The sequence below is a fragment of the Ranitomeya imitator genome, chromosome 3, assembly GCF_032444005.1.
Source record: "Ranitomeya imitator isolate aRanImi1 chromosome 3, aRanImi1.pri, whole genome shotgun sequence".
Classification (NCBI taxonomy): domain Eukaryota; kingdom Metazoa; phylum Chordata; class Amphibia; order Anura; family Dendrobatidae; genus Ranitomeya; species Ranitomeya imitator.
This window is the reverse complement of record NC_091284.1, coordinates 331,906,440-331,932,077: the sequence shown is the minus strand read 5'-3', so window position 1 is coordinate 331,932,077 and position 25,638 is coordinate 331,906,440. Positions and strand designations below refer to the sequence as shown.

Below are 25,638 nucleotides of genomic sequence, written 5' to 3'. Positions count from 1 at the left end.
GAACCTGTCACCTGAATTTGGCAGGACCGGTTTTCGGTCATATGGACGGAGTTTTCGGGTGTTTGATTCACCCTTTCCTTACCCGCTGGCTGCATGCTGGCCGCAATGTTGGATTGAAGTTCATTCTCTGTCCTCCGTAGTACACGCCTGCGCTGTGCAAGATTGCCTTGTGCAGGCATGTACTACGGAGGACAGAGAATGAACTTCAATCCAATATTGCGGCCAGCATGCAGCCAGCGGGTAAGGAAAGGGTTAATCAAACACCCGAAAACTCCGCCCATATGACCGAAAACCGGTCCCGCCAAATTCAGGTGACAGGTTCCCTTTAAATAGGCTGAAAGAACATACATGGTTATCGAGTTTGACCTTTGTAAAATTAATGATATAAATCATTGGCTGCTAAAGTAAATAGATCCCTCAGTGTTATTAAATTTGCATAGATAGCTATTTTTTATGCTGACATAGCATGGGAATGTACAGTACATGCACTCGATAGCGTTAAAGACGCAGGCAAATCTGCAAAAGTTTTCCTAGACGAAGCCGCTCCAGGAAAAAGCCAGTGGGTTTTTTTTAATTTGCCCTCCTTTTTCATAGTCTTTTTTACTATTGCTTAAACGATAGCTAACAAGTGGCTTCTTGGGAGAACCCGCCAAATAATGAGCATGCTACAAGTTATTTATTTTAACCACTTCATAGGTTGTAAACCTTGAAGTGGTTAAAATTAGAAACAAAAGACAGGACTCAATATGCACACAGCAATGTCGTTTTACACTGCTATGCATTATGTTAATTTTTGAAGAGGTTTTTAACATACCTTACTGCAGGGGTTCCCAACTCGTGGCCTGTGGGCCACATGTGGCTCATGATCCCATGTTGTGTTGCTCGCCACTGCAAGCTTTGTATGTTAGTTCCAAATTTAGCAAACAACCATGAAGAGAAGGTCCTCAAATGGCGCCATCTGTGAGTAGCCATGCACAGTAGAGCAAATCTAGACGTGGGTGTACTGGTGGGGAGGGGAAGGTAGGATAATACCTCCAGGTAGAGTGGGGTATTTGTTCCAGGGTGGAATAGTGTGGTGCTTCATGCAAGATTACAGAAAGGGGATACCTCTGGATGTAAGTAGTATACTACCTATAAGTGAGGAGGCATAAGCTTTTGGTGTGCTGTCTTTTGGTGGTCTGTCTTTATATCTGACTATGGTGCTCTTGGATTCAATATGGCCTAAGTGGGATGAGTCAAACTGCATTTGGCTCTCAAAGTATGAATTTTGGGGACCACTGCCTTACTGTATTTGTCATTCATTACTACTTTACTGAGTATTGGATTTCATATCCCCACTGTAATGTCCAGTCCTGAGTTTGTTTTCAGCTGTCTTGTCTCTGGACTGCACTGGGAAGGAATTTTTTTTCCCCAATGTGGAGCTTACTCTTTGCCACATGGTTTTTTTTCCTCTGGATCAACATGTGAGTGCATGTTAGGTTAGGCTATGGGTTGAACTAGATGGACTTAAAGTCTTCCTTCAACCTTAAAAACTATGTTACTATGGTCATGCGGGAGTTAATCCCCTCTGCCTCGCTTTGGAGCTGGCAGAGCTATTTCAGTCCTCTGCAGCCTGTGGGCCAGTGTCAGCTATAGTTCAAGCATCCCAGCTGGATCCCCTAACTTCTATTCCTATTAGTGATCCTTGTTCCTCTGACTGCCTGCACCCGTGTATGACTCAATCTGATTTCTGGACTTCACCCCTTGTTTTCCGTCTTTGATACCATGCTTCCCAAGTGGTTTCGACTCTGGCTTGTATCCCGACTTCTTCTTACGTCTCATGTTTTGGTTACCACATTCCCGGTAGGCTCTGACTTCTTGTTTGTCCCCGACTATTCCTCTGACTCACCCTGTGTACTGCACTGACCTCTCTGTGCATGACCTTAGCTGGTCTAACTTCTCTTTCCTTACCTGTGTCACCTGTGTTGTTGTTCAGTGTTGCTACGCTGTGTGTACAACCTCTTTTCCCTCACCAGCACCCCCTGGTGGAGGTTGCACTATACTGCACTGCAGCAGCACATTACATTATACCTGACCACACATTTAAAGGGGATTTTTTCATTTTTTTTTCTCTGGTCATGGATCCGCTTTGCAACCTGGCGGATCAAGTGTCCAGTTTGACACAGATGGTGCGGGATTTTTCGGTGGAACATCGGGCCCTTGTCACGTCTCATACTCTCTTACAGAAAGAACTGACAGAGACTGTTATGACCATGCAGGAAACCACCCCCCATGCTGTTAGTCAACCTGGTGAGTCGGTAGATGTTATTTTGCATTCTGCCGAACCCTTGGTTCAGCTTCTTGACACCTTTTCTGGTGAAAAAGATAAATTTCGTATGTTCAGGAAAAGCTGTAAGTTATTGTTTTCCCTTAGACCTCAATTGTCAGGGAATGAGACTCAGAGGGTAGGGATTATTATCTCCTTACTTAGGCAGGGTCCCCAATCTGGGGCTTTCTCACTGCCCCTCACTGCTCCTGAACGGATGTCTGTAGATAGGTTCTTTGAGGCCCTAGGACTTATTTATGATGAACCGGACCATGTCAGGTTGTCAGAGGACACTATTATGGGTCTGGTTCAGAGGAAGCGCTCAGCCGAGTGGTACAGCTCCAAATTCCGTCAATGGTCCACTGAGGTGTCCTGGGATGACTCCGCACTGAGATGTCTGTTCAGGAGTGGTCTGGCGGATTACCTGAAGGACGATCTGACTCTTCATCCACCTCCCAGCTCATTGGAGGAGACTATGACTCAAGCTATCCACATGGATCGGAGGCTGCGGGAAAAAGGTATTGCAGAGCGAGAGGGTCTGTTTTTTTCTGCTGGTCCTGTTGTTTCACCCCCGTCTGAACCTATGGAGGTGGGAGTCACCAATCTCAAGGAGAAGGAGAGGAGACGACGGTTTGAAGAAAAGTTGTGTTTCTACTGTGGAGATCCTGGACATTGGAAAAAAGACTGCTCCTCCTGTCCATTAACCTACAAGCATCTGAGTCTGGGTGATTGTCGTGGTAGTCACCCCGACTCTCAGGTATCTTTTTTTGCATTTTCAAAAATTTTGTTGGAAGTGGAACTTTGTTGTGGGAGTGGCTTCGTGTCCACTTCTGCCTTCGTGGATTGCGGGTTGTCCATGAACTTTATTAACTATGACTTGGTGCTAGGTGTAAGTTAGGGACAGTTAGGCTGGAGACTCCTATTCATGTTGTTGCCATTGACAAAACACCACTGGCTAAGAATATCACCAAAATGGTTTCAGAAGAATTTCTCCTTAAAGTGAGTTCTTTACACCAGGAACGTATTTCATGTTTCGTTATGGAAAATCTGCCTGTGGGAATGGTCTTGGGGCTTCCCTGGTTGCAATCCTGTGATAAACTGGGAATCTCGGGACATTGTTAAATGGGGTCCCAATTGTTCTAAGAGATGTCTTGCTTCTGTATCTGTGTCATCCATCAATCTGGAGGGTATTCCAGAGTACCTGAAGGACTTTGAGGATGTGTTCTCCGAAAAGGAAGCTGAGCGGGCTCCTCTTAATAAAATTACCATAAGAAATACTTATCCTCTCCCACTGATACCCAATTTGTATAATCAATTGTGGGGGCCAGGAGGTTCTTGAAGTTGGACCTCAGGGGGGCATACAATCTCATCCGTATGCGGGAGGGGGATGAGTGGAAAACTGCTTTTCTCACCTCTGAAGGTTTGTTTGAGAATTTGGTTATGCCCTTTAGCCTGACTAACGCGCCAGCAGTGTTTCAGAATTTCATGAATCATGTTTTCATAGATTTTATTGGGCGTTTCATGGTAATTTATTTGGATGACATCCTCATATATTCTTCTGACAAACAGACTCACATGGACCACCTCCGTGCAGTTGTTCTGAGGCTTAGGGAGAACTCACTATTTGCTAAACCAGAGAAGTGTTGATTTTTTTGCTCAGGAATTGTTCTTTTTAGGTGTTTTTTTATTATAGAAAATTCATTAAGGGGTCTTCTCAGATGGTCAAACCCCTCACAGATTTAACTGTAAGGGTGCTGATCTCAAAAACTGGTCATCTCCAGCTTTGGTGGCATTTTCTTCTTTGATGAATTGTTTCATGACTGCTCCTGTACTGGTTCAACCTGATTTGTCTAAACCATTTATCGTAGAGGTGGACGCCTCGGAGGTGGGAGTGGGGGCTGTGTTATCCCAAGGGCCCACCATGTTGACTAACTTAAGGCCTTGTGCCTTCTTTTCGAGAAAATTTTCCTCTGCTAAGAGGAATTATGATGTGGAAAATCGGGAGCTGTTGGCCATTAAATTAGCATTTGAAGAATGGAGGCATTTTTTGGAGGGGGCTGCCCATCATATTACTGTCATTACGGATCATAAGAATCTGTCTTACTTCGAATCTACCAAACGTTTGACCCGGAGACAGGCAAGGTGGTCACTAGAGTTGAGCGACTTTTACTTTTTTCGGATCGAGTCGGGTTTCACGAAACCCGACTTTGTCAAAAGTTGGGTCGGGTGAAATCGGCCGATTATTGCGAAATGTCGGGGGCCGACTGAAACACGAAACCTAATGCAAGTCAATGGGGAATCAGGAAAACACCTACAGTGCCCATTTTAATGCCAAAAACATAAATTCTTATTACCTAAGCTTGTCAATCTTAATTTGCTTTATAATAATAGTTAGGCATTGAAAACTGGGGGTCATTTGGCTAAAGTTGTGGGGGGGTAGGGCTGGCTCAAGATTTTCGTGGGCCCAGGAAACGCGGAATACGTCACGGCGGTGGAGCAGGGAGAGGTAAGTATTTCAACTTTGCAAGTGCTGTGATCCTGAGCAAGCAGGGGGGCCCACTCGTTGGCACTGGCACAGGGCCCCTTATAGTATGATGGTGTGTTTGACGGCGGGTGGTGCCTCCCACTGGCAGAGACACTTTTGCGTACTATGAGGAGCCCTGTGCCAGTGACATCGCCAATGAGTATGCCCCCCCACCTAATGAAGGAACCTGCACTTTCATCTGCACCTTCCTCTTTGTCCCCGTGTAAGGTGGTATAGTATGCAGGAAGGGGAACCTGACTTTCAGCAGGGTCAGATTCTGGCTGTGTAGAGTGCAAGGGGAATGTAGTGGTCTGCGTCAATGTACCAGCAGATTCATCTAGTAGTGGCTGGGCAATGGGCAGGATGAGGAGGAAACACAGATATAGGCCCAAATAATAAAGTTGGCTAAATGCAGTTCAAAATTGGTAACAGGACTAAACAGGCGGCATTGCTTTGTTCAGTGGAGGACAATTGTAATGAGAGGCAGACACAGTTAGTAGGCCCAAATAATAAAGTAGGCTAAATGCAGTTCAAAATTGGTAATCGGACTAAACAGGCGGCATTGCTTTGTTCAGTGGAGGACAACTGTATTGAGTGGCAGACAGAGTTAGTAGGCCCAAATATTAAAGTAGGCAAATTGTAGTTCAAAATTGTTAACAGGACTAAACGGGCGGCATTGCTTTGTTCTAGGGAGGACAACTGTAATGAGTGGCAGACACAGTTAGTAGGCCCAAATACTAAAGTAGGTTAAATGCAGTTCAAAATTGGTAACGGGACAAAACGGGCGGCGTTGCTTTGTTCAGTGGAGGACAACTGTAATGAGTGGCAGACACAGATAGTAGGCCCAAATACTAAAGTAGGCTAAATGCAGTTCAAAATTGGTAACAGGACAAAACAGGCGGCATTGCTTTGTTCAGTGGAGGACAACTGTAATGAGTGGCAGACACTATTAGTAGGCCCAAATAATAAAGTAGGCTAAATGCAGTTCAAAATTGGTAACAGGACTAAACAGGTGGCATTGCTTTGTTCAGTAGAGGACAACTGTAATGAGTGGCAGACACAGTTAGTAGGCCCAAATACTAAAGTAGGCTAAATGCAGTTCAAAATTGGTAACAGGACTGAACAGGTGGCATAGCTAGGTACAGGGGTGGGCTCCTCTGCTGAGCAGCAGACAGTGGTATTACGCGCAAAGTTTAAACTGGTCTAAATGGAGGCCAGGGCCCCTGTATATTTTAACTATCATCTATCATTTCTACAAATTTGTATTGGCAATGCCATTGAAGGATTTAACAGCACAGACTACACAGTGGTGGAGCAGGGAGAGGTAAGTATTGCAAGTGGTAGAGCACTGTTCGAGCTGGGGGAGAACACTCTCTCATGGGTGGTGGTACATATTACGACGGTGTACTATGAGGGACCCTGTGCCAGTGCCGTCGCCCAAGAGTGGGCACACCCACCTGTCCAGGCAAACGGCACTCACACGGTTGCTTGCACCAGGTGGTGACCACGGCCCTGTGGGGGGAGTCAGCCCATTTAGGGAGGTCTAAAAATGGCCTATGGTGGACATTCAGCAGCTGCAAATGGAGAAATTGGAGAAGTCAGTAAGAGGAGGCCAAAAGCAAGACATTTTTCCGGCAAGCTACGTGTCAGCAGGGGAAGGTGGGGCAAAATAATTTGAAATCCATGATTGGTTCATTTTAATGAAGGTTAGATCATCAACATTCTGGGTAGCCAGACGTGTCCTTTTTCGGTCAGTATTGAACCAGCAGCACTGAAGAATCTTTCTGATAGAACACTAACAGCAGGGCAAGCGAGCTCCTGTAATGCATATTCTGCCAATTCTGGCCAGGTGTCTATTTTAGATGCCCAGTAATCAAAGGGGATTGACCTGTGAGGGAGAACATCGATAAGGGAGGAAAAGTAGTTCGTAACCATACTGGACAAATGCTGTTTCCTGTCACTTTGAATCGATGCAGCAGTACCTGTCGTGTCAGTGGTCATTGCGAAATCACTCCACAAACTGGTCATAAAACCCCTCTGTCCAACACCACTTCAGATTTGTGCATCTCTAACACCTCTGCCATGTTGCCCCCTACGGCTCGTGTGAGAACCATCACCGCCGCTGTGTGCTGGGAATGCCTGAACCAAATGGTCTACAAGAGTTGCTTGTTTGCGAGCCAATACTTGCTCAAGGTTCTCATGTGGCATGATATTTTTTAATTTTTTTTTATATCGTGGATCCAGGAGGCAGGCCAAGCAGTAATCGTAATCGGTCATCATTTTGATAATGCGGAGGTCCCTTTTTAGGATACACAAGGCATACTCAGCCATGTGGGCCAATGTTCCAGTTGTCAATTCACCGCTTGTGCAGGGTTGAGGAGCACTTTCTTGCAAATCAACATCACTTGTATCCCGCAAAAACCCTGTACCTGACCTTGCAACGCCAGCAGTTTGTATTGCCCCCTGAGAAGCATCCTCCTCCCGTATTCATCCCCATCCTCCTCCTCCTCCTCCTCTTCGTCCGCCACCTCGTCCAGGAGAGTTCCCTGAGCAGACAATGGCTGATTGTCATCAAGGCTTCCCTCCTCCTCAGCTGCAGACGCCAGCTCCTTTATGTGCATCAAACTTTGCATCAGCAGACGCATTAATGGGATGCTTATGATGGCGTCGTCTGCACTTACCAGCCGTGTGCATTCCTCAAAACACTGAAGGACTCGACAGAGGTCTTGTAGCTTCAACCACTGCACACCAGACAACTCCATGTCTGCCATCCAAGTGCCTGCCCGTGAATGTGTATCCTCCCACAAATTATTTACAGCACGCCTCTGTTCGCACAGCCTCTGAACCATGCACAGTGTGGAGTTCACACCTTGTTGCAACGTCGATTATTAGGCAGTGCTGATGGTTCAGAATACGGCTGGAGTGTACGGGCGATCGGCGGATGTGCGAGCAAAGACTTCGCACCTTCAGGAGCAAGACTGGTAACTCCGGATAATTTTTGAGGAAGCACTGCACCACCAGGTTCAAGGTGTGAGCCAGGCATGGTATGTGTTTAAACTCTGAAAGGGCTATGGCAGCCATAAAATTCCTTCCATTATCACTGACTACCTTGCCTGCCTCAAGATGTACACTGCCCAGCTATGACTGAGTTTGTTGCTGCAAGTACTCGGCCAGTACCTCCATGGTGTGATTGTTGTCACCCAAACACTTCATTTGTAACACAGCCTGCTGACGCTTACCACTAGCTGTTCGATAATGGGACACCTTGTGTGCAACACTGGCAGCTGCGGATAAAGTGGTCGTGCGACTGCACTCTGTGGATGAGCTTTCGCTTCTGGAGGAGGAGGAGGAGGGGTGGCGAACGCCTACAGCCAACTGTTTCCTAGACCGTGGGCTAGGCAGAACTTTCCCACTATGGCTGTCCCCTGTGAACCCTGCATCCACCACATTAACCCAGTGTGCCGTGATGGACACGTAACGTCCCTGGCCATGCCTACTGGTCCATGCATCTGTTGTGAGGTCCACCTTTCCACTGACTGATTACCTCAGTGCATGGACAATGCGGTCTTTGACATGCTGGTGGAGGGCTGGGATGGTTTTTCTCGCAGAGAAGTGCCGAATGGGTAGGTCATAGCGTGGTACTGCGTAGGCCATCATGTCTTTGAAATCTTCGCTTTCAACCAACCGGTAGGGCATCATCTCTAACGAGATTAGTATAGCAATGTGGGTGTTCAAACCCTGTGTACGCGGATGAGAGGATGAGTACTTTCTTTTCCTAACGAGAGTCTCTTGTAGGGTGAGCTGGACTGGAGAGCTGCATATGGTGGAACTAGTGGTGGTGGTGGTGGACATGGCGGATTGAGAGAGGGTTGGTGATGGTATTCTTGATGTTGGCCTACATACAGTGTTTCCTACTAATAACCTAGTGATTCCCTGACTGCTTTTGCCTTGCGAAGATACCTCCACATTTGCTGCTGGTGGTGTCCTAACCGGTGGCCTTACAGTGAAGGAAGCAATGTAGCGTTGCTGACTACCTTCATTCTGAGCAGGTGCACCAATGGTACGGAACGTTTGGTAGTTAGTCGAGGCTTGCAACTGCATGCTGGTTAAATGTCTAAGCATGCACATTGTATTTATATTTTGAAGATTCTTCCCTCTGCTAAAGGCATTTCTTACAGATAACTTTTGAGTGATCATTTGGATCTTGGTTAAAAAATTGCCACACTACACTCTTCCCACCATGGAATACCTTTTCAGGCATTGCATGCTGTGCTACTTTCACCGGATGGCCACGCTGTCCTAAAACTGTTTTTGTTTTTGACAAACGTTTTTGGCCTGATACGGGCCTGCCAGATGACAGCTGTTGCGATGTAGATGGCTGCTGCGGATCATCCTCCTCCGCTTCTGAGCTACTGGCAGCAGCACCCTCTTCCCACAATGGCTGCCAATCTGGGTCAACAACTGGGTCATCTATCACCTCCTCTTCAATGTCATGTGAACCTTCCTCTGTGTCACCGTGTAAGGTGCTATAGTGTTCGGGACGGGGCACCATAGTCTCAGCAGGGTCAGATTCTGGCTCAGTACACTGCGAGGGCAATGTAGTGATCTGAGTCAATGGAACAGCATAATAATCTAGCTGTGGCTGTGCATCAGTGCACTCCATGTCCGATTCATCTTGTAATGGGCAGTTAACAATTTCCCTTTCGAACCCAGGTACGGTATGTGTAAAGAGCTCCATGGAGTAAACTGTAGTGGCGCCTGACGCATCCTTCACTTTTGGTTTGGGTGAAGGACACAAGGAAACATCTTGTTCCTGACTGGGAGCATCCACTGACGACTCGCTGCTTTTATATTTGGAACTTTCTGAAGAGGAGGCGAAAGAGCTAGAGGCTTAGTCAGCAAGGAAAGCCAAAACTTTTTCCTTCTGCTCCAGCTTTAAAAGCTGTTTTTCTACTCCCAGGTAAGGGAGCCTTCGAGGCCTTGTGTAGCCAGACAATGACGCTGGCTCAACACCTCCAGCCTTAGCTGCTATTGTGCTTTTGTCACTACCACCAGATGCACCACCACCACCATCAGTACCAGCTGGCAACCACCGCCCACGGGCTCTTCCACCAGACATCCTCATTTTTTGGAAAATCTAACCAAAATAACAACCGTTATATGGTACTGTAAAACAAGGTAGAGGGTGTATATAAACTTGTTGAGAATTTAACTCTCCATTTTTTTGGGGGGAGACTGAACCAAAACTCAGGCCCAGTGTATAAAACAATACAATCTAAGTGGCAGAAAGTGGCTGGCTGACATACGACAAACTAACAGGACTGCAGTATATCCACTTTTTGAGAATTTGAATCTCACTTTTTTGGGGGGAGACTGAACCAAAACTCATGCCCAGTGTATATAACAACGCAATCTAAATGGCAGAAAGTGGCTGGCTGACATACGACAAACTAACAGGACTGCACTATATCCACTTTGTGATTATTTTAATCTCACTTTTTTGGGGGGAGAGTGAACCAAAACTCAGGCCCAGTGTATATAACAACGAAATCTAAGTGGCAGAAAGTGGCTGGAAGATATATGAAAAAATACAAGGACTGTAGTACAATTTAAATCTCCCTACAATGATCTCAGGAAAAGTATGGCAGCAATAAAAAGGACTGCTGCACACCAAAGTGTGGACAAATAAACAAGATAACTGTACAGAAAGGAGCAACAGGATTTTGCTTTTAAAAAAGCAGTTGGTTTGCACAGCAGCGTGCAAACAGCAATGCAGCTATCAGGGAGCCTTATAAGGCAGCCTAATAAGCTACAGAGCTGATGCACAAAAATATAGCCTCCACTGTCCCTGCAAAAAAATGGTGGTGTTGGACAGTGGAAATCGCTACAGCACAAGCAGTTTGGGTGTTAATCTTCCCTCCCTAACTATATCCCTTCTTCTGATGAAGCTGCAGCAACCTCTCCCTATGCTCAGATCGGCAGAAGTAAGATGGCGGTCGGCGTGCATGCCCCTTTATAGGCCCTGTGAAGCCGCAGAAAGCAAGCCAATCACTGCCATGCCCTTCTCTAAGATGGTGGTGTGTTATGACCTGGTGGTGAGGACAATAATGGACCTGGTGGTTAAGAGCACACGGAATGACCTGATAGTTACTAATAATACAGGACAAGTTCTGAGACGTGGGAACTCTGCTGACCGCAATCACTAATCCTATCACACACACTAGAAATAGCCGTGGATTGCTCCTATCGCTCCCTATGCAACTCGTCACAGCCTAAGGAACTAGCTAGCCCTAAAGATAGAAAAATAAAGCCTACCTTGCCTCAGAGAAATTCCCCAAAGGAACAGGCAGCCCCCCACATATAATGACTGTGAGTTAAGATGAAAATTACAAACACAGAGATTAAATAGATTTAGCAAAGTGAGGCCCAACTTACTGAACAGACAGAGGATAGGAAAGGTAACTTTGTGGTCAGCACAAAAAACTACAAAAAGACCACGCAGAGGGCGCAAAAAGACCCTCCGCACCGACTCACGGTGCGGAGGCGCTCCCTCTGCGTCCCAGAACTTCCAGCAAGCAAGACAAAAATCAAAATAGCAAGCTGGACAGAAAAAATAGCAAACAGAGAAAAACAAGCAAGAACTTAGCTTCTGCTGGGAAGACAGGTCACAAGAACGATCCAGGAGCGAACTAGACCAATACTGGAACATTGACAGGTGGCATGGAGCAATGATCTAGGTGGAGTTAAATAGAGCAGCCAGCTAACGAATTAACCTCGTCATCTGTGGAAGGAACCTCAGAAGCCGCAACCCCACTCACAACCACCAGAGGAAGCCCATGGACAGAACCAGCCGAAGTACCATTCATGACCACAGGAGGGAGCTTAACAACAGAATGCACAACAGTGGGGACCAAGACCTATGTAATCATGCTGCCCACACTCTGCGTCCTCCTTCATTGGCTGAAAAATGGCGCTGAAAGCGTCATACGAAACGTGACTTTTGCGCGCAGATCGCCGACCTCATGGCCAATCCCATACTAGGATTGGGTCGGGTTTCATGAAACCCGACTTTGCCGAAAGTCGGCGATTTTTGAATTTGACCGATCCGTTTCGCTCAACCCTAGTTGTCACTTTTTTTTTCCCGATTTCAGATTTCTATTACTTTCAGACCAGGATCCAAGAATGTGAAGGCTGATGCTTATCTCATAGCCTGGATCCAGTTTCACCTCCTGAACTTCCTTCCTCCATTCCAGCCGAAGTACCATTCATTACCACAGGAGGGAGCTTAACAACAGAATACACAACAGTACCCCCCCCTTGAGGAGGGGTCACCGAACCCTCACCAGAGCCCCCAGGCCGACCAGGACAAGCCAAATGAAAGGCACGAACCAGATCGGCAGCATGAACATCAGAGGCAAAAACCCAGGAATTATCTTCCTGACCATAACCCTTCCACTTGACCAGGTACTGGAGTTTCCGTCTCGAAATACGAGAATCCAAAATCTTCTCCACCACATACTCCAACTCCCCCTCAACCAACACCGGGGCAGGAGGATCAACGGATGGAACCACAGGCGCCACGTAACTCCGCAACAACGACCTATGGAATACATTATGGATGGCAAAAGAAGCTGGAAGGGTCAAACGAAATGACACAGGATTGAGAACCTCAGAAATCTTATACGGACCAATGAAACGAGGCTTAAACTTAGGAGAGGAAACCTTCATAGGAACATAACGAGACGACAACCAAACCAAATCCCCAACACGAAGTCGGGGACCCACACAGCGCCGGCGGTTAGCGAAACGTTGAGCCTTCTCCTGGGACAATGTCAAATTGTCCACCACATGAGTCCAAATCTGCTGCAACCTATCCACCACAGTATCTACACCAGGACAGTCCGAAGACTCAACCTGCCCTGAAGAGAAACAAGGATGGAAACCAGAATTGCAGAAAAACGGCGAAACCAAAGTAGCCGAGCTGGCCCGATTATTAAGGGCGAACTCAGCCAAAGGCAAAAAGGACACCCAATCATCCTGATCAGCAGAAACAAAGCATCTCAGATATGTTTCCAAAGTTTGATTAGTATGTTCGGTTTGTCCATTTGTCTGAGGATGGAAAGCCGAGGAAAAAGACAAATCAATGCCCATCCTAGCACAAAAGGATCGCCAAAACCTCGAAACAAACTGGGAACCTCTGTCCGAAACGTTGTTCTCCGGAATGCCATGTAAACGAACCACATGCTGGAAAAACAATGGCACCAAATCAGAGGAGGAAGGCAATTTAGACAAGGGTACCAAATGGACCATCTTAGAGAAGCGATCACAAACCACCCAAATGACCGACATCTTTTGAGAGACAGGGAGATCCGAAATAAAATCCATAGAAATATGCGTCCAGGGCTTCTTCGGGACCGGCAAGGGCAAAAGCAACCCACTGGCACGAGAACAGCAGGGCTTAGCCCGAGCACAAGTCCCACAGGACTGCACAAAAGAACGCACATCCCGTGACAAAGAAGGCCACCAAAAGGATCTAGCCACCAAATCTCTGGTACCAAAGATTCCAGGATGACCAGCCAACACCGAACAATGAACCTCAGAGATAACTCTACTAGTCCATTTATCAGGGACAAACAGTTTCTCCGCTGGGCAACGGTCAGGTCTATCAGCCTGAAATTTTTGCAGCACCCGCCGCAAATCAGGGGAGATGGCAGACAAAATTACCCCCTCTTTGAGAATACCCGCCGGCTCAGGAACACACGGAGAGTCGGGCACAAAACTCCTTGACAGGGCATCAGCCTTCACATTCTTAGAGCCTGGAAGGTACGAAACCACAAAATCAAAACGGGAGAAAAATAGCGACCAACGAGCCTGTCTAGGATTCAACCGTTTGGCAGACTCGAGATAAGTCAAATTCTTGTGATCCGTCAAGACCACCACGCGATGCTTGGCTCCTTCAAGCCAATGACGCCACTCCTCGAATGCCCACTTCATGGCCAACAACTCTCGATTGCCAACATCATAATTGCGCTCAGCAGGCGAAAACTTTCTAGAAAAGAAGGCACATGGTTTCATCACCGAGCCATCAGAACTTCTTTGCGACAAAACAGCTCCTGCTCCAATCTCAGAAGCATCAACCTCGACCTGAAACGGGAGCGAAACATCTGGCTGGCACAACACAGGGGCAGAAGAAAAACGACGCTTCAACTCCTGAAAAGCTTCCACAGCCGCAGAAGACCAATTGACCACATCAGCACCCTTCTTGGTCAAATCAGTCAACGGTTTAGCAACACTAGAAAAATTACTGATGAAGCGACGATAAAAATTAGCAAAGCCCAAGAACTTTTGCAGACTCTTCACAGATGTCGGCTGAGTCCAATCATAAATGGCCTGGACTTTAACAGGGTCCATCTCGATAGTAGAAGGGGAAAAAATGAAACCCAAAAATGAAACCTTCTGAACTCCAAAGAGACACTTAGACCCCTTCACAAACAAAGAATTAGCACGAAGGACCTGGAACACCATTCTGACCTGCTTCACGTGAGACTCCCAATCATCCGAGAAGACCAAAATATCATCCAAATATACAATTAGGAATTTATCCAGGTACTCTCGGAAGATGTCATGCATAAAGGACTGAAATACTGATGGAGCATTGGAAAGCCCGAATGGCATAATCAGGTGCTCAAAATGGCCCTCGGGCGTATTAAATGCTGTTTTCCATTCATCGCCCTGTTTAATATGCACAAGATTATACGCACCACGAAGATCTATCTTGGTGAACCAACTAGCCCCCTTAATCCGAGCAAATAAATCAGACAGCAGCGGCAAAGGGTACTGAAATTTAACTGTGATCTTATTAAGAAGGCGGTAATCAATACAAGGTCTCAAAGAACCATCCTTCTTGGCCACAAAAAGAACCCTGCTCCCAATGGTGACGACGACGGGCGAATATGACCCTTCTCCAAGGATTCCTTTATATAACTCAGCATAGCGGCATGTTCTGGCACAGATAAATTGAACAGTCGGCCCTTAGGAAACTTACTACCAGGAATCAAATTGATAGCACAATCGCAATCCCTATGAGGAGGTAGGGCACTGGATTTGGGCTCATCAAATACATCCCGGTAATCCGACAAACTCCGGGACTTCAGAAGGGGTGGATGACGAAATAGACAAAAATGGAACATCACCATGTACCCCCTGACAACCCCAGCTGGACACAGACATAGATTTCCAATCCAATACTGGATTATGGACCTGTAGCCATGGCAACCCCAAAACGACCACATCATGCAGATTATGCAACACCAAAAAGCGAATATCCTCCTGATGTGCAGGAGCCATGCACATGGTCAATTGGGTCCAGTACTGGGGCTTATTCTTGGCCAAAGGCGTAGCATCAATTCCTCTCAATGGAATAGGATATTGCAAGGGCTCCAAGAAAAAACGACAGCGCCTAGCAAACTCCAAGTCCATCAAATTCAGGGCAGCGCCTGAATCCACAAATGCCATAACAGAATAGGATGACAAAGAGCAAATCAGAGTAACGGACAAAAGAAATTTCGACTGTACCGTACCAATGGTGGCAGACCTAGCGAAACGCTTAATGCGCTTAGGACAATCGGAGATAGCATGAGTGGAATCACCACAGTAAAAACACAGCCCATTCCGACGTCTGTGTTCTTGCCGTTCAGCTCTGGTCAAAGTCCTATCACATTGCATAGGCTCAGGTCTATGCTCAGATAATACCGCCAAATGGTGCACAACTTTACGCTCACGCAAGCGGCAATCGATCTGAATGGCCAAAGACATAGACTCATTCAGACCAGCAGGCATGGGAAATCCCACCATGACATCCTTAAGGGCTTCAGAGAGACCCTTTCTGAAAATTGCTGCCAGTGCACATTCATTCCACTGAGTGAGTACAGACCACTTCCTAAACTTCTGACAATCTATCTCTACCTCATCCTGACCCTGACACAGAGCCAGCAAGATTTTCTCTGCCTGATCCACTGAATTTGGTTCATCATAAAGCAATCCAAGCGCCAGAAAAAACGCATCAACATCACGCAATGCCGGATCTCCTGGCGCAAGGGAAAATGCCCAGTCTTGAGGGTCACCACGTAACAAAGAAATAATGATTTTCACTTGTTGAACAGGGTCACCTGAGGAGCGAGGTTTCAAAGCAAGAAACAATTTACAATTATTTTTGAAATTCAGAAACTTAGATCTATCCCCAAAAAACAAATCAGGAATTGGAATCCTAGGCTCTGACATCGGATTCTGAACCACAAAATCTTGAATGTTTTGTACCCTTGCAGTGAGATTATCCATACAAGAGGACAGACCTTGAATGTCCATATCTACACCTGTATCCTGAACCACCCAGAGGTAAAGGGGAAAAGAGAGACAAAACACACTGCAAAGAAAAAAAAATGGTCTCAGAACTTCTCTTATCCCTCTATTGAGATGCATTAATACTTTTGGCCACCTGTACTGTTATGACCTGGTGGTGAGGACAATAATGGACCTGGTGGTTAAGAGCACACGGAATGACCTGATAGTTACTAATAATACAGGACAAGCTCTGAGACGTGGGAACTTTGCTGACCGCAATCCCTAATCCTATCACACACACTAGAAATAGCCATGGATTGCTCCTAACGCTCCCTATGCAACTCGTCACAGCCTAAGGAACTAGCTAGCCCTAAAGATAGAAAAATAAAGCCTACCTTGCCTCAGAGAAATTCCCCAAAGGAACAGGCAGCCCCCCACATATAATGACTGTGAATTAAGATGAAAATTACAAACACAGAGATGAAATAGATTTAGCAAAGTGAGGCCCGACTTACTGAACAGACAGAGGATAGGAAAGGTAACTTTGTGGTCAGCACAAAAAACTACAAAAAGACCACGCAGAGGGCGCAAAAAGACCCTCCGCACCGACTCACGGTGCGGAGGCGCTCCCTCTGCGTCCCAGAGCTTCCAGCAAGCAAGACAAAAATCAAAATAGCAAGCTGGACAGAAAAAATAGCAAACAGAGAAAAACAAGCAAGAACTTAGCTTCTGCTGGGAAGACAGGTCACAAGAACGATCCAGGAGCGAACTAGACCAATACTGGAACATTGACAGGTGGCATGGAGCAATGATCTAGGTGGAGTTAAATAGAGCAGCCAGCTAACGAATTAACCTCGTCACCTGTGGAAGGAACCTCAGAAGCCGCAACCCCACTCACAACCACCAGAGGAAGCCCATGGACAGAACCAGTCGAAGTTCCATTCATGACCACAGGAGGGAGCTTAACAACAGAATTCACAACAGTGGGGACCAAGACCTATGTAATCATGCTGCCCACACTCTGCGTCCTCCTTCATTGGCTGAAAAATGGCGCTGAAAGCGTCATACGAAACATGACTTTTGCGCGCAGATCGCCGACCTCATGGCCGATCCCACACTAGGATTGGGTCGGGTTTCATGAAACCCGACTTTGCTGAAAGTTGGCGATTTTTGAATTTGTCCAATCCGTTTCGCTCAACCCTAGTTGTCACTTTTTTTTCCCCGATTTCAGATTTCTATTACTTTCAGACCAGGATCCAAGAATGTGAAGGCTGATGCTTATCTCACAGCCTGGATCCAGTTTCACCTCCTGAACTTCCTTCCTCCATTCTTCAGCGTGGAGTGGTGATGGCTGCGGTGTCCTCGGCATTGGAGCGAGAGATTCGTGTGGCTCAATCTCTTGCTCCTTTGGCCGTACCTGATGACAAGCTCTTTGTACCTTAAAAAGGACAGCGCCACACCAGGAAGTAACAGACAGTAACCTTCTTTATTCTGCCTCCTACGGCAGGAGGCAGAATAAAGAAGGTTACTGTCTGTCACTTCCTGGTGTGGCGCTGTCCTTTTTATACTTCGATTGTGGACTCTCTTGCTGGGAGGGACCCCCTGGTGTGGACGAGCGCCCTGATGTCCATGGAGACGGTGTCAGTATTGGGTGTGGTCTAACACATTTGTTGGAAGCTCTTTGTACCTGTCCAGTATCGGTTAAGGGTGCTTCGGGAGTTCAATGACTCGGCTCTTAGTGGGCATCCTGGAATCTCAGCCACGCATAAAAGCCATCACTAGGCTGTTTTGGTGGCCTTCGTTGGCTTCTGAAGTCATTGGGTTTGTGTCTTCCTATGAAACTTGTGCTCACACTAAAACCTCTCGTAACCTGCCGGCCAGGGAATTAGTGCCTGTAGTGAAACCTCCACCAGAGGGAGCTGGTGAGGGAAGAGAGGTTAAACACTAAGCGTAGTAACACAGAGCTCAGGCACAGGTGTCACAGGTAATAAGAGAAGTCAGACAAGGTCATGCACAGAGATATCAGCACTGTACACAGGGGCAGTCAGGAGAATAATCAGAAATCAGAGCCTACCGGGAACGTGGTAACCAAAAACGTGAGACATAAGGCAAAGTCAGTGTAAAAGCCAAAGTCGGAACCAGGAGGGGAGCGTGGTGTCAGAGACGAAAAACAAGAGGCGAAGTCCAGAGATCAGATTGAGTCATACACGGGTAAAGGCAGTCAGAGAAACAAGGATCACCAAAATCAGAATACAGGTCAGGGGCTCAAGCTGGGAAGCATGAACTATCATTAACACCAGTTAGCAGGCTGTGAGGAACTGAAATATCCCAGCTAGCTCAAGAACGAGGCTGAGGAGATTAACCCCTGCATGACCAGTCGCAAGAGAGGAAAGATGAAAATAAACTCCGGACTGGACCATGACAGTACCCCCCTCTCAATGGGGGGCCACCGGACCCCCAGGCTTCTCTGGATGACGAACGTGAAAGGCCCAGACCAAGTGATCAGCATGGACCGAACGCGCCGGCACCCATGACCGGTCCTCAGGACCATAACCTTTCCAATGGACCAAGTACTGAAGTGAACGGCGGAGCATACAAGAATCCACCACCTGTTCCACCTCGGACTCGGTCTGGCCATCTACAACAACAGGTGGTAGGTGCGAGGAGAGAAGGGCACTGACGGCTTCAGAAGTGCCTTATGGAACACATCGGGGATCCACAAAGACGGAGGCAAACGCAGGCGAAAGGCCACAAGATTAATCACCTCTAAAATTTCATACAGACCAATAAACATGGGGCCCAACTTAGCAGAGGGAATTCTCAGCTTTATATTTTTGGTGGATAACCATACCTTATCCTCCACCTGATAAGCCGGCCCCACAAAACGTCGTTTATCCGCAAAAAATTTATATTTGCCCTGAGCCTCCCCAATATTTCTCTGAACCTCCCTCCAGATCTCCCCCAAGCGCAGAAAGGCCGAATCAGCCCCTGGACATCCCGAATCCAGCTGGGAAAATTCACCAAAATGAGGGTGAAACCCATAATTGCAGAAGAATGGAGAAATACCAGTGGACTGATTGACACGATTATTGTAAGCGAATTCCGCTATAGGAATTGCAGACAACCAATCATTCTGTCTAGACATGACAAGACACCGTAAAATCTGTTCCAAAGACTGATTTGTCCTTTCAGTCTGACCGTTGGTCTCGGGATGGTAGGCCAATGAAAAGGTCATACTGATGCCCAGCCTTTTACAAAAAGCCCTCCAAAATTTTGCCACAAATTGCACCCCTCTATCAGACACCACACTGACTGGCACACCATGCAACCGGATAACATGCTCAATGAATAGTTTAGATAGAGTCTCAGCATTAGGAAGGCCAGTTAATGGTACAAAATGTGCTTGTTTACTGAACCTATCAACCACTACCCAGATCACAGTTTTTCCATTAGAGGGGGGAAGATCAGTGATAAAATCCATGGACAGATGAGTCCACGGTCTATCTGGAATTGGCAGTGGTACCAATTCCCCGGCCGGCCGGTTGCGGGAGGTTTTTGCACAGACACAAGTTTCACAGGACGACACAAACCCTATGACGTCAGAAGTCACCGAGGGCCACCAGAACAGCCTAGTGATGGCTTCACGAGTGGCCGAGATTCCAGGATGCCCACTCAAAGCAGAGTCGTGGAATTCCTGAAGCACCCTCAACCGATACTGGACAGGCAGAAAGAGCTTATTTTCAGGTATGGGCGATGGAGCAAAAGATTGGGTCTCACGAATCTCCTGTTCCAATTTCGGGGACACCACAGCCACCACCACCCCATGCTGAAGAATGGAGGAAGGAGGCTCAGGAGGTGATACTGGATCTAGACTGCGAGACAAGGCATCCGCCTTCACATTCTTGGACCCTGGTCTGAAAGTGATGGAAAACTGAAATCGGGGGAAAAAAGTGACCACTGCGCCTGTCTCGGAGTTAAACGTTTGGCGGACTCGATGTAAGACAGGTTCTTGTGATCAGTAATGACAGTTATACGATGGACCGCCCCCTCCAAAAAATGCCTCCATTTTTCAAATGCCAATTTAATGGCCAACAACTCCCGGTTACCCACATCATAATTCCTCTCAGCAGAGGGAAATTTTCTTGAAAAGAAGGCACAGGGTCTTAAGTTAGTTAATGTGGTGGGACCTTGGGACAACACAGCCCCCACCCCCACCTCAGAGGCGTCCACCTCTGTGATAAATGGTTTAGATAAATCAGGTTGAATCAGTACAGGGGCAGTCATGAAACGGGTTTTTAATGAAGAAAACGCCACCACCGCTGGAGCTGACCAGTTTTTGAGATCAGTCCCCTTTTGAGTGAGATCAGTGAGGGGTTTGACCACTTGAGAAAACCCCTTGATGAATCTTCTGTAGTAATTGGCGAAACCCAGAAATCTCTGAAGATCCTTGAGATCTCTGGGTTGTACCCAATCCACAATGGCCTGTACCTTCCTAGGGTCCATACGAAACCCCTCAGTGAACAAAATGACCCCTAGAAAGGACAATTCTTGAGTGAAAAATGAACACTTCTCCAGTTTGGCAAAGAGTGAGTTCTCCCTGAGCCTCTGGAGAACAGCACGAAGATGACTCATATGACTTAGTCTATCCGAGGAATATATGAGTATATTATCAAGATAAACTACCACAAAGCGCGCAATAAAGTCAGAAAAAACATGGTTAATGAAATTCTGGAATACCGCTGGTGCGTTAGTCAAACCAAACGGCATGACCAAATTTTCAAACAGACCCTCAGAAGTGAGAAATGCAGTTTTCCACTCATCCCCCACTCCAGTTTGGCAAAGAATGAGTTCTCCCTGAGCCTCTGGAGAACAGCACGAAGATGACTCATATGACTTAATATACTCATATATTCCTCTGATAGACTATCAAGATAAACTACCACAAAGCGCCCAATAAAGTCAGAAAAAACATGGTTAATGAAATTCTGGAATACCGCTGGTGCGTTAGTCAAACCGAACTGCATGACCAAATTTTCAAGCAGACCCTCAGAAGTGAGAAATGCAGTTTTCCACTCATCCCCCTCCCGCATACGGATGAGATTGTATGCTCCCCTGAGGTCCAACTTAGAAAACCACCTAGCCCCCAACAATTGATTGTACAAATCAGGTATAAGTGGGAGAGGATAAGTGTTTCTCACAGTGATCTTATTCAGTTCTCGAAAATCAAGGCATGGGCGTAAACCACCATCTTATTTTTACAAAAAAAGAACCCCGCCGCCACGGGAGAGACAGATGGCCGAATATGCCCTTTACAGAGGCTTTCAGAGATATACTCCTTCATAGCAGCCCGCTCAGGGCCGGAGAGATTGTACAGACGGGCTTTGGGCAATTTGGCAACGGGAACAAGATCAATGGCACAATCGAATGGGTGGTGTAGTGGTAGAACCTCAGCCTGCTTTTCGGAGAACACATCCTCAAAGTCCTTCAGGTACTCCGGAATACCATCCAGACTGACGGATGACATAGACACAGTAGCAAGACAATTTTCAGAACATCTAGGTCCCCATTTAACAATATCCCAGGACCCCCAGTCAATAACCGGGTTATGCCATTGCAACCAGGGAAACCCCAACACCTGGCCAGCAAGGAGGTTATCCAAAGCAAAGCATGTCATACGCTCCTGGTGCAGGGCCCCCACCCTGAGGGTGAATTCTTTAGAAATAAAATGGAGACCATCCTTTGTGAGAGGTGTAGAATCAATAGCCACAATTTTTAAGGGAGTCTCCAACCTAACTGTCCCTAATCTACAGCGGGCCACCAGCTTAGAGTCAATCAGCTTTCCATCACTCCGCCGTTTCCTCTCTTTCTCTTTGAGGTCAGTGGCTCCCATCTCCATAGATTCAGATGGAAGCAAAACATCAGGGTTAGCAGGGAACAACGGAATCCCTCGTTGTGTAATACCTCTTTCCCATAGCCTCCGATCCATACGGATAGCCTGAGTCATAGCCTCATCGAAAAAGCTGGGAGCTGGATGGAGAGCCAGAGCGTCCTTCAAGAAATCCGACAGTCCCTTTCTGAATAGACATCCCAGTGCGGAGTCATCCCAAGATACCTCAGTGGACCATCGACGGAACTCGGAGCTATACCATTCAGCTGAATGCTTCCCCTGAACCAGATCCACAGAGAGAGAGAATTTTAGTCTAGTAAGAGGCTTTCACATGTACCCATTCAGATGGAGACGTTTATTCTCAGCGAGGTAAGGCAAGTTTAGGACCTGGTATAAGAGAGATGCCGTAACGGGGCTACCAGGTACACATAAAATTGGCCATTTTTATGCGCTAAAAGCTCTCATTTTTCATATTTCTAGTGCAGTAATGCAGTTCAAATTTCGTTTTTCAAGTTTGTATGTTCTAGCGCTGCAGTGTGCTGCCTTATTTACTTAACTATATACGAGTTGGCGACTCTAGGTTCAGCACCTGTTCACACTGAGTCTATGTTTGGATGTGCCGGTCAGGTTTTTGAAAAATACACAGAGATATCAGCACTGTACACAGGGGCAGTCAGGAGAATAGTCAGGGACATGCAAGAAATCAAAGCCTACCGGGAACGTGGTAACCAAAACGTGAGACGTAAGACAAAGTCGGAGTACAAGCCAAAGTCGGAACCAGGAGGGGAGCGTGGTGTCAGAGACGGAAAACAAGAGGTGAAGTCCAGAGATCAGATCGAGTCATACACAGGTAAAGACAGTCAGAGACACAAGGATCACCAAAATCAGCATACAGGTCAGAGGCTCAAGCTGGGAAGCATGAACTATCACGAACACCAGTTAGCAGGCTGTGAGGGACTAAAATAGCCCAGCTAGTTCAAGAACGAGGCTGAGGAGATTAACCCCTGCATGACCAGTCCCAAGAGAGGAAAGATGAAAATAAACTCCGGACTGGACCATGACAGTGCCACTGCCAATTCCAGATGGACCGTGGACTCACCTGTCCATGGATTTTATCACTGATCTTCCCCACTCTAATGGAAAAACTGTGATCTGGGTAGTTGTTGATAGGTTTAGTAAGGAGGCGCATTTTGTACCTTTGGCGGGCCTCCCTAATGCTGAGACTCTATCAAAACTATTGATGGAGCATGTGGTCCGATTGCATGGTGTGCCTGTCAGTGTGGTGTCTGGTAGAGGAGTGCAATTTGTGGCAAAATTCTGGAGGGTCTTTTATAAAAGGCTGGGTATCATTCTGTCCTTTTCATCGGCCTACCATCCCGAGACTAACAGTCAGACTGAAAGGACCAATCAGTCATTGGAGCAGAGATTGAGATGTTTTGCTACGTCCAGACAGGATGATTGGTGCTCTGCGGTACCCATGGTGGCATTTGCTTTCAATAATCGTGTCAATCAGTCCACTGGTACGTCCCCGTTCTTCTGCAACTATGGGCTTCACCCTCACTTTGGTGAGTTTTCCCGGCTGGATTAGTGGTGTCCAGGGGCTGATTCGGCCTTTCTGCGGTTAGGAGAGATCTGGAGGGAGGTTCAAAGAATCATTGGGGAGGCTCAGGGCAAGTATAAATTTTTTGCCGATAAACGACGCTCTGAGGGGCCGACTTACCAGCTGGGGGATAAGGTATGGTTATCCACTAAGAATATTAGACTGAGGATTCCCTCTGCTAAGTTGAGTCACAAGTTTATTGGCCCTTATGAAATTTTGGAAGTGGTTAATCCTGTGGCCTTCCGTCTGCGCTTGCCTCCGTCGTTGCGGATCCCCAATGTATTCCATAGGGCGCTTCTGAAGCTGGTGGTGCCTTCTGCAGGTGAGTCTCCCGTGCACCCGCCACCTGTTGTGGTTGATGGCCAGACCGAGTATGAGGTGGAACGGGTGGTGGATTCTCGTATGCTCTACCTTTCACTACAGTACTTGGTCCATTGGAAAGGTTACGGTCCTGAGGACCGGTCGTGGGTGCCAGCACGTTGAGTGCATGGAGATCGACTGGTCTGGGCCTTTCACGCTCATTATCCAGGGAAGCCTGGGGGTCCGGTGGCCCCCCATTGGGAGGGGGGTACAGTCATGGTCCAGTCCTGAGTTTGTTTTCAGCTGTCTTATCTCTGGACTGGTCATGCGGGAGTCAATCCCCTCTGCCTCGCTATGGAGCTGTCTGAGCTATTTCAGTCCTCTGCAGCCTGTGGGCCAGTGTCAGCTATAGTTCAAGCATCCCGGCTGGAGCCCCTGACCTGTATTCCTATTGGTGATCCTTGTTCCTCTGACTCCCTGCACCCATGTATGACTCGATCTGATTTCTGGACTTCGCCCCTTGTTTTCCATCCTTGATACCACGCTTCCCGACTGGTTTCGACTCTGGCTTGTATCCCGACTTCTTTTTACATCTCACGTGTTGGTTACCACGTTCCCGGTAGGCTCTGACTTCTTGTTTGTCCCCTATTCCTCTGACTCCCCCTGTGTACTGCGCTGATATTTCTGTAGATGACCTTGGCTTGTCTGACTTCTATTTCATTACCTGTGGCACCTGTGTTGTTGTTCAGTGTTGCTATGCTGTGTGTTCAAGCTCTTTTCCCTCACCAGCACCCCCTGGTGTAGTTTGCACTATACTGCACTGCAGCAGCACATTACACCCACTACTCGAACTATAAATAATAATTTTGTAAATTTGGGTATATGTGTAATTGTGTATATTTTGTTTTTTCTATATTGTAAGTGACTAATCAACTATTTGTGATTGTTTGTAAATTGTATACATTTTAAAATTTTATCAAGAGTGTTGTAGTTTTTGTCTCAGGATCAGTGGATCACATTAAGACATCTGCTTTTGAGACTAACAAAACCAAGAAACAGTAAAGAATGAAATAATTTTTTTTTAACCTAACCTTAAGAGTTTCATTAAAGAGGGGGTCCAAAGTCTTCTTCTTCACCTTTGTTTTCCTTTTGCCTTGTACTGATTTGTCAGGAAGCAAATAGCATTTTACGTACCTAAGGATATTTATTAAAGAAAAAGAAATAGATCAGTTTTCCAGCGCCCTCAACTTTATACATGTATCACTGCACACAAGCTGCTGAAGGCATTCAGAAGTAAGCTTAGTTACACCCTAGTGCCACATTCACACATTAGTATGCTCCATCAGAGCATGGACTGCAACAAAGGGACTGGATGCGGGTCTCCCATCCTGAACTTGACATATTAAAAGTTTCCTATGAGGCTGTTAAGGTCAGTAGACCCACGGACAGTTCATGAATCATGGCCCAGATGTGTGAATGTAGCTTTATTCTGAAAAAATCCATAGTGTTTGTAGCATATTAGTGAATGATCTCCACAACCACTTGGTTTATCTGACATGAGAGCTGCTCTGTCTTGTGGTAATGGCTGAGGCTGTGGTACTGCACATCCGCATCCTATTCAAATCAATAGGAGGCGGATCTGAAGTATCCTGCAGTGGCCACTATCAGGAGACGACCAGCTC

General features: G+C 46.8%; 1 protein-coding gene across 4 annotated transcripts in view; it reads right to left on the bottom strand.

Annotated features, from left to right (window-relative positions):
• Window positions 1-25,638, bottom strand: part of SYTL1 (synaptotagmin like 1) — a 268,530-nt gene that overhangs the window by 27,462 nt on the left and 215,430 nt on the right. For all 4 annotated transcript variants that reach the window (XM_069756730.1, XM_069756733.1, XM_069756731.1 and 1 more), the window contains one exon: window positions 25,048-25,150. In XM_069756730.1, coding sequence (XP_069612831.1) covers window positions 25,048-25,150 — 103 coding nt within the window. The remainder of the gene's footprint in view (window positions 1-25,047; window positions 25,151-25,638) is intronic.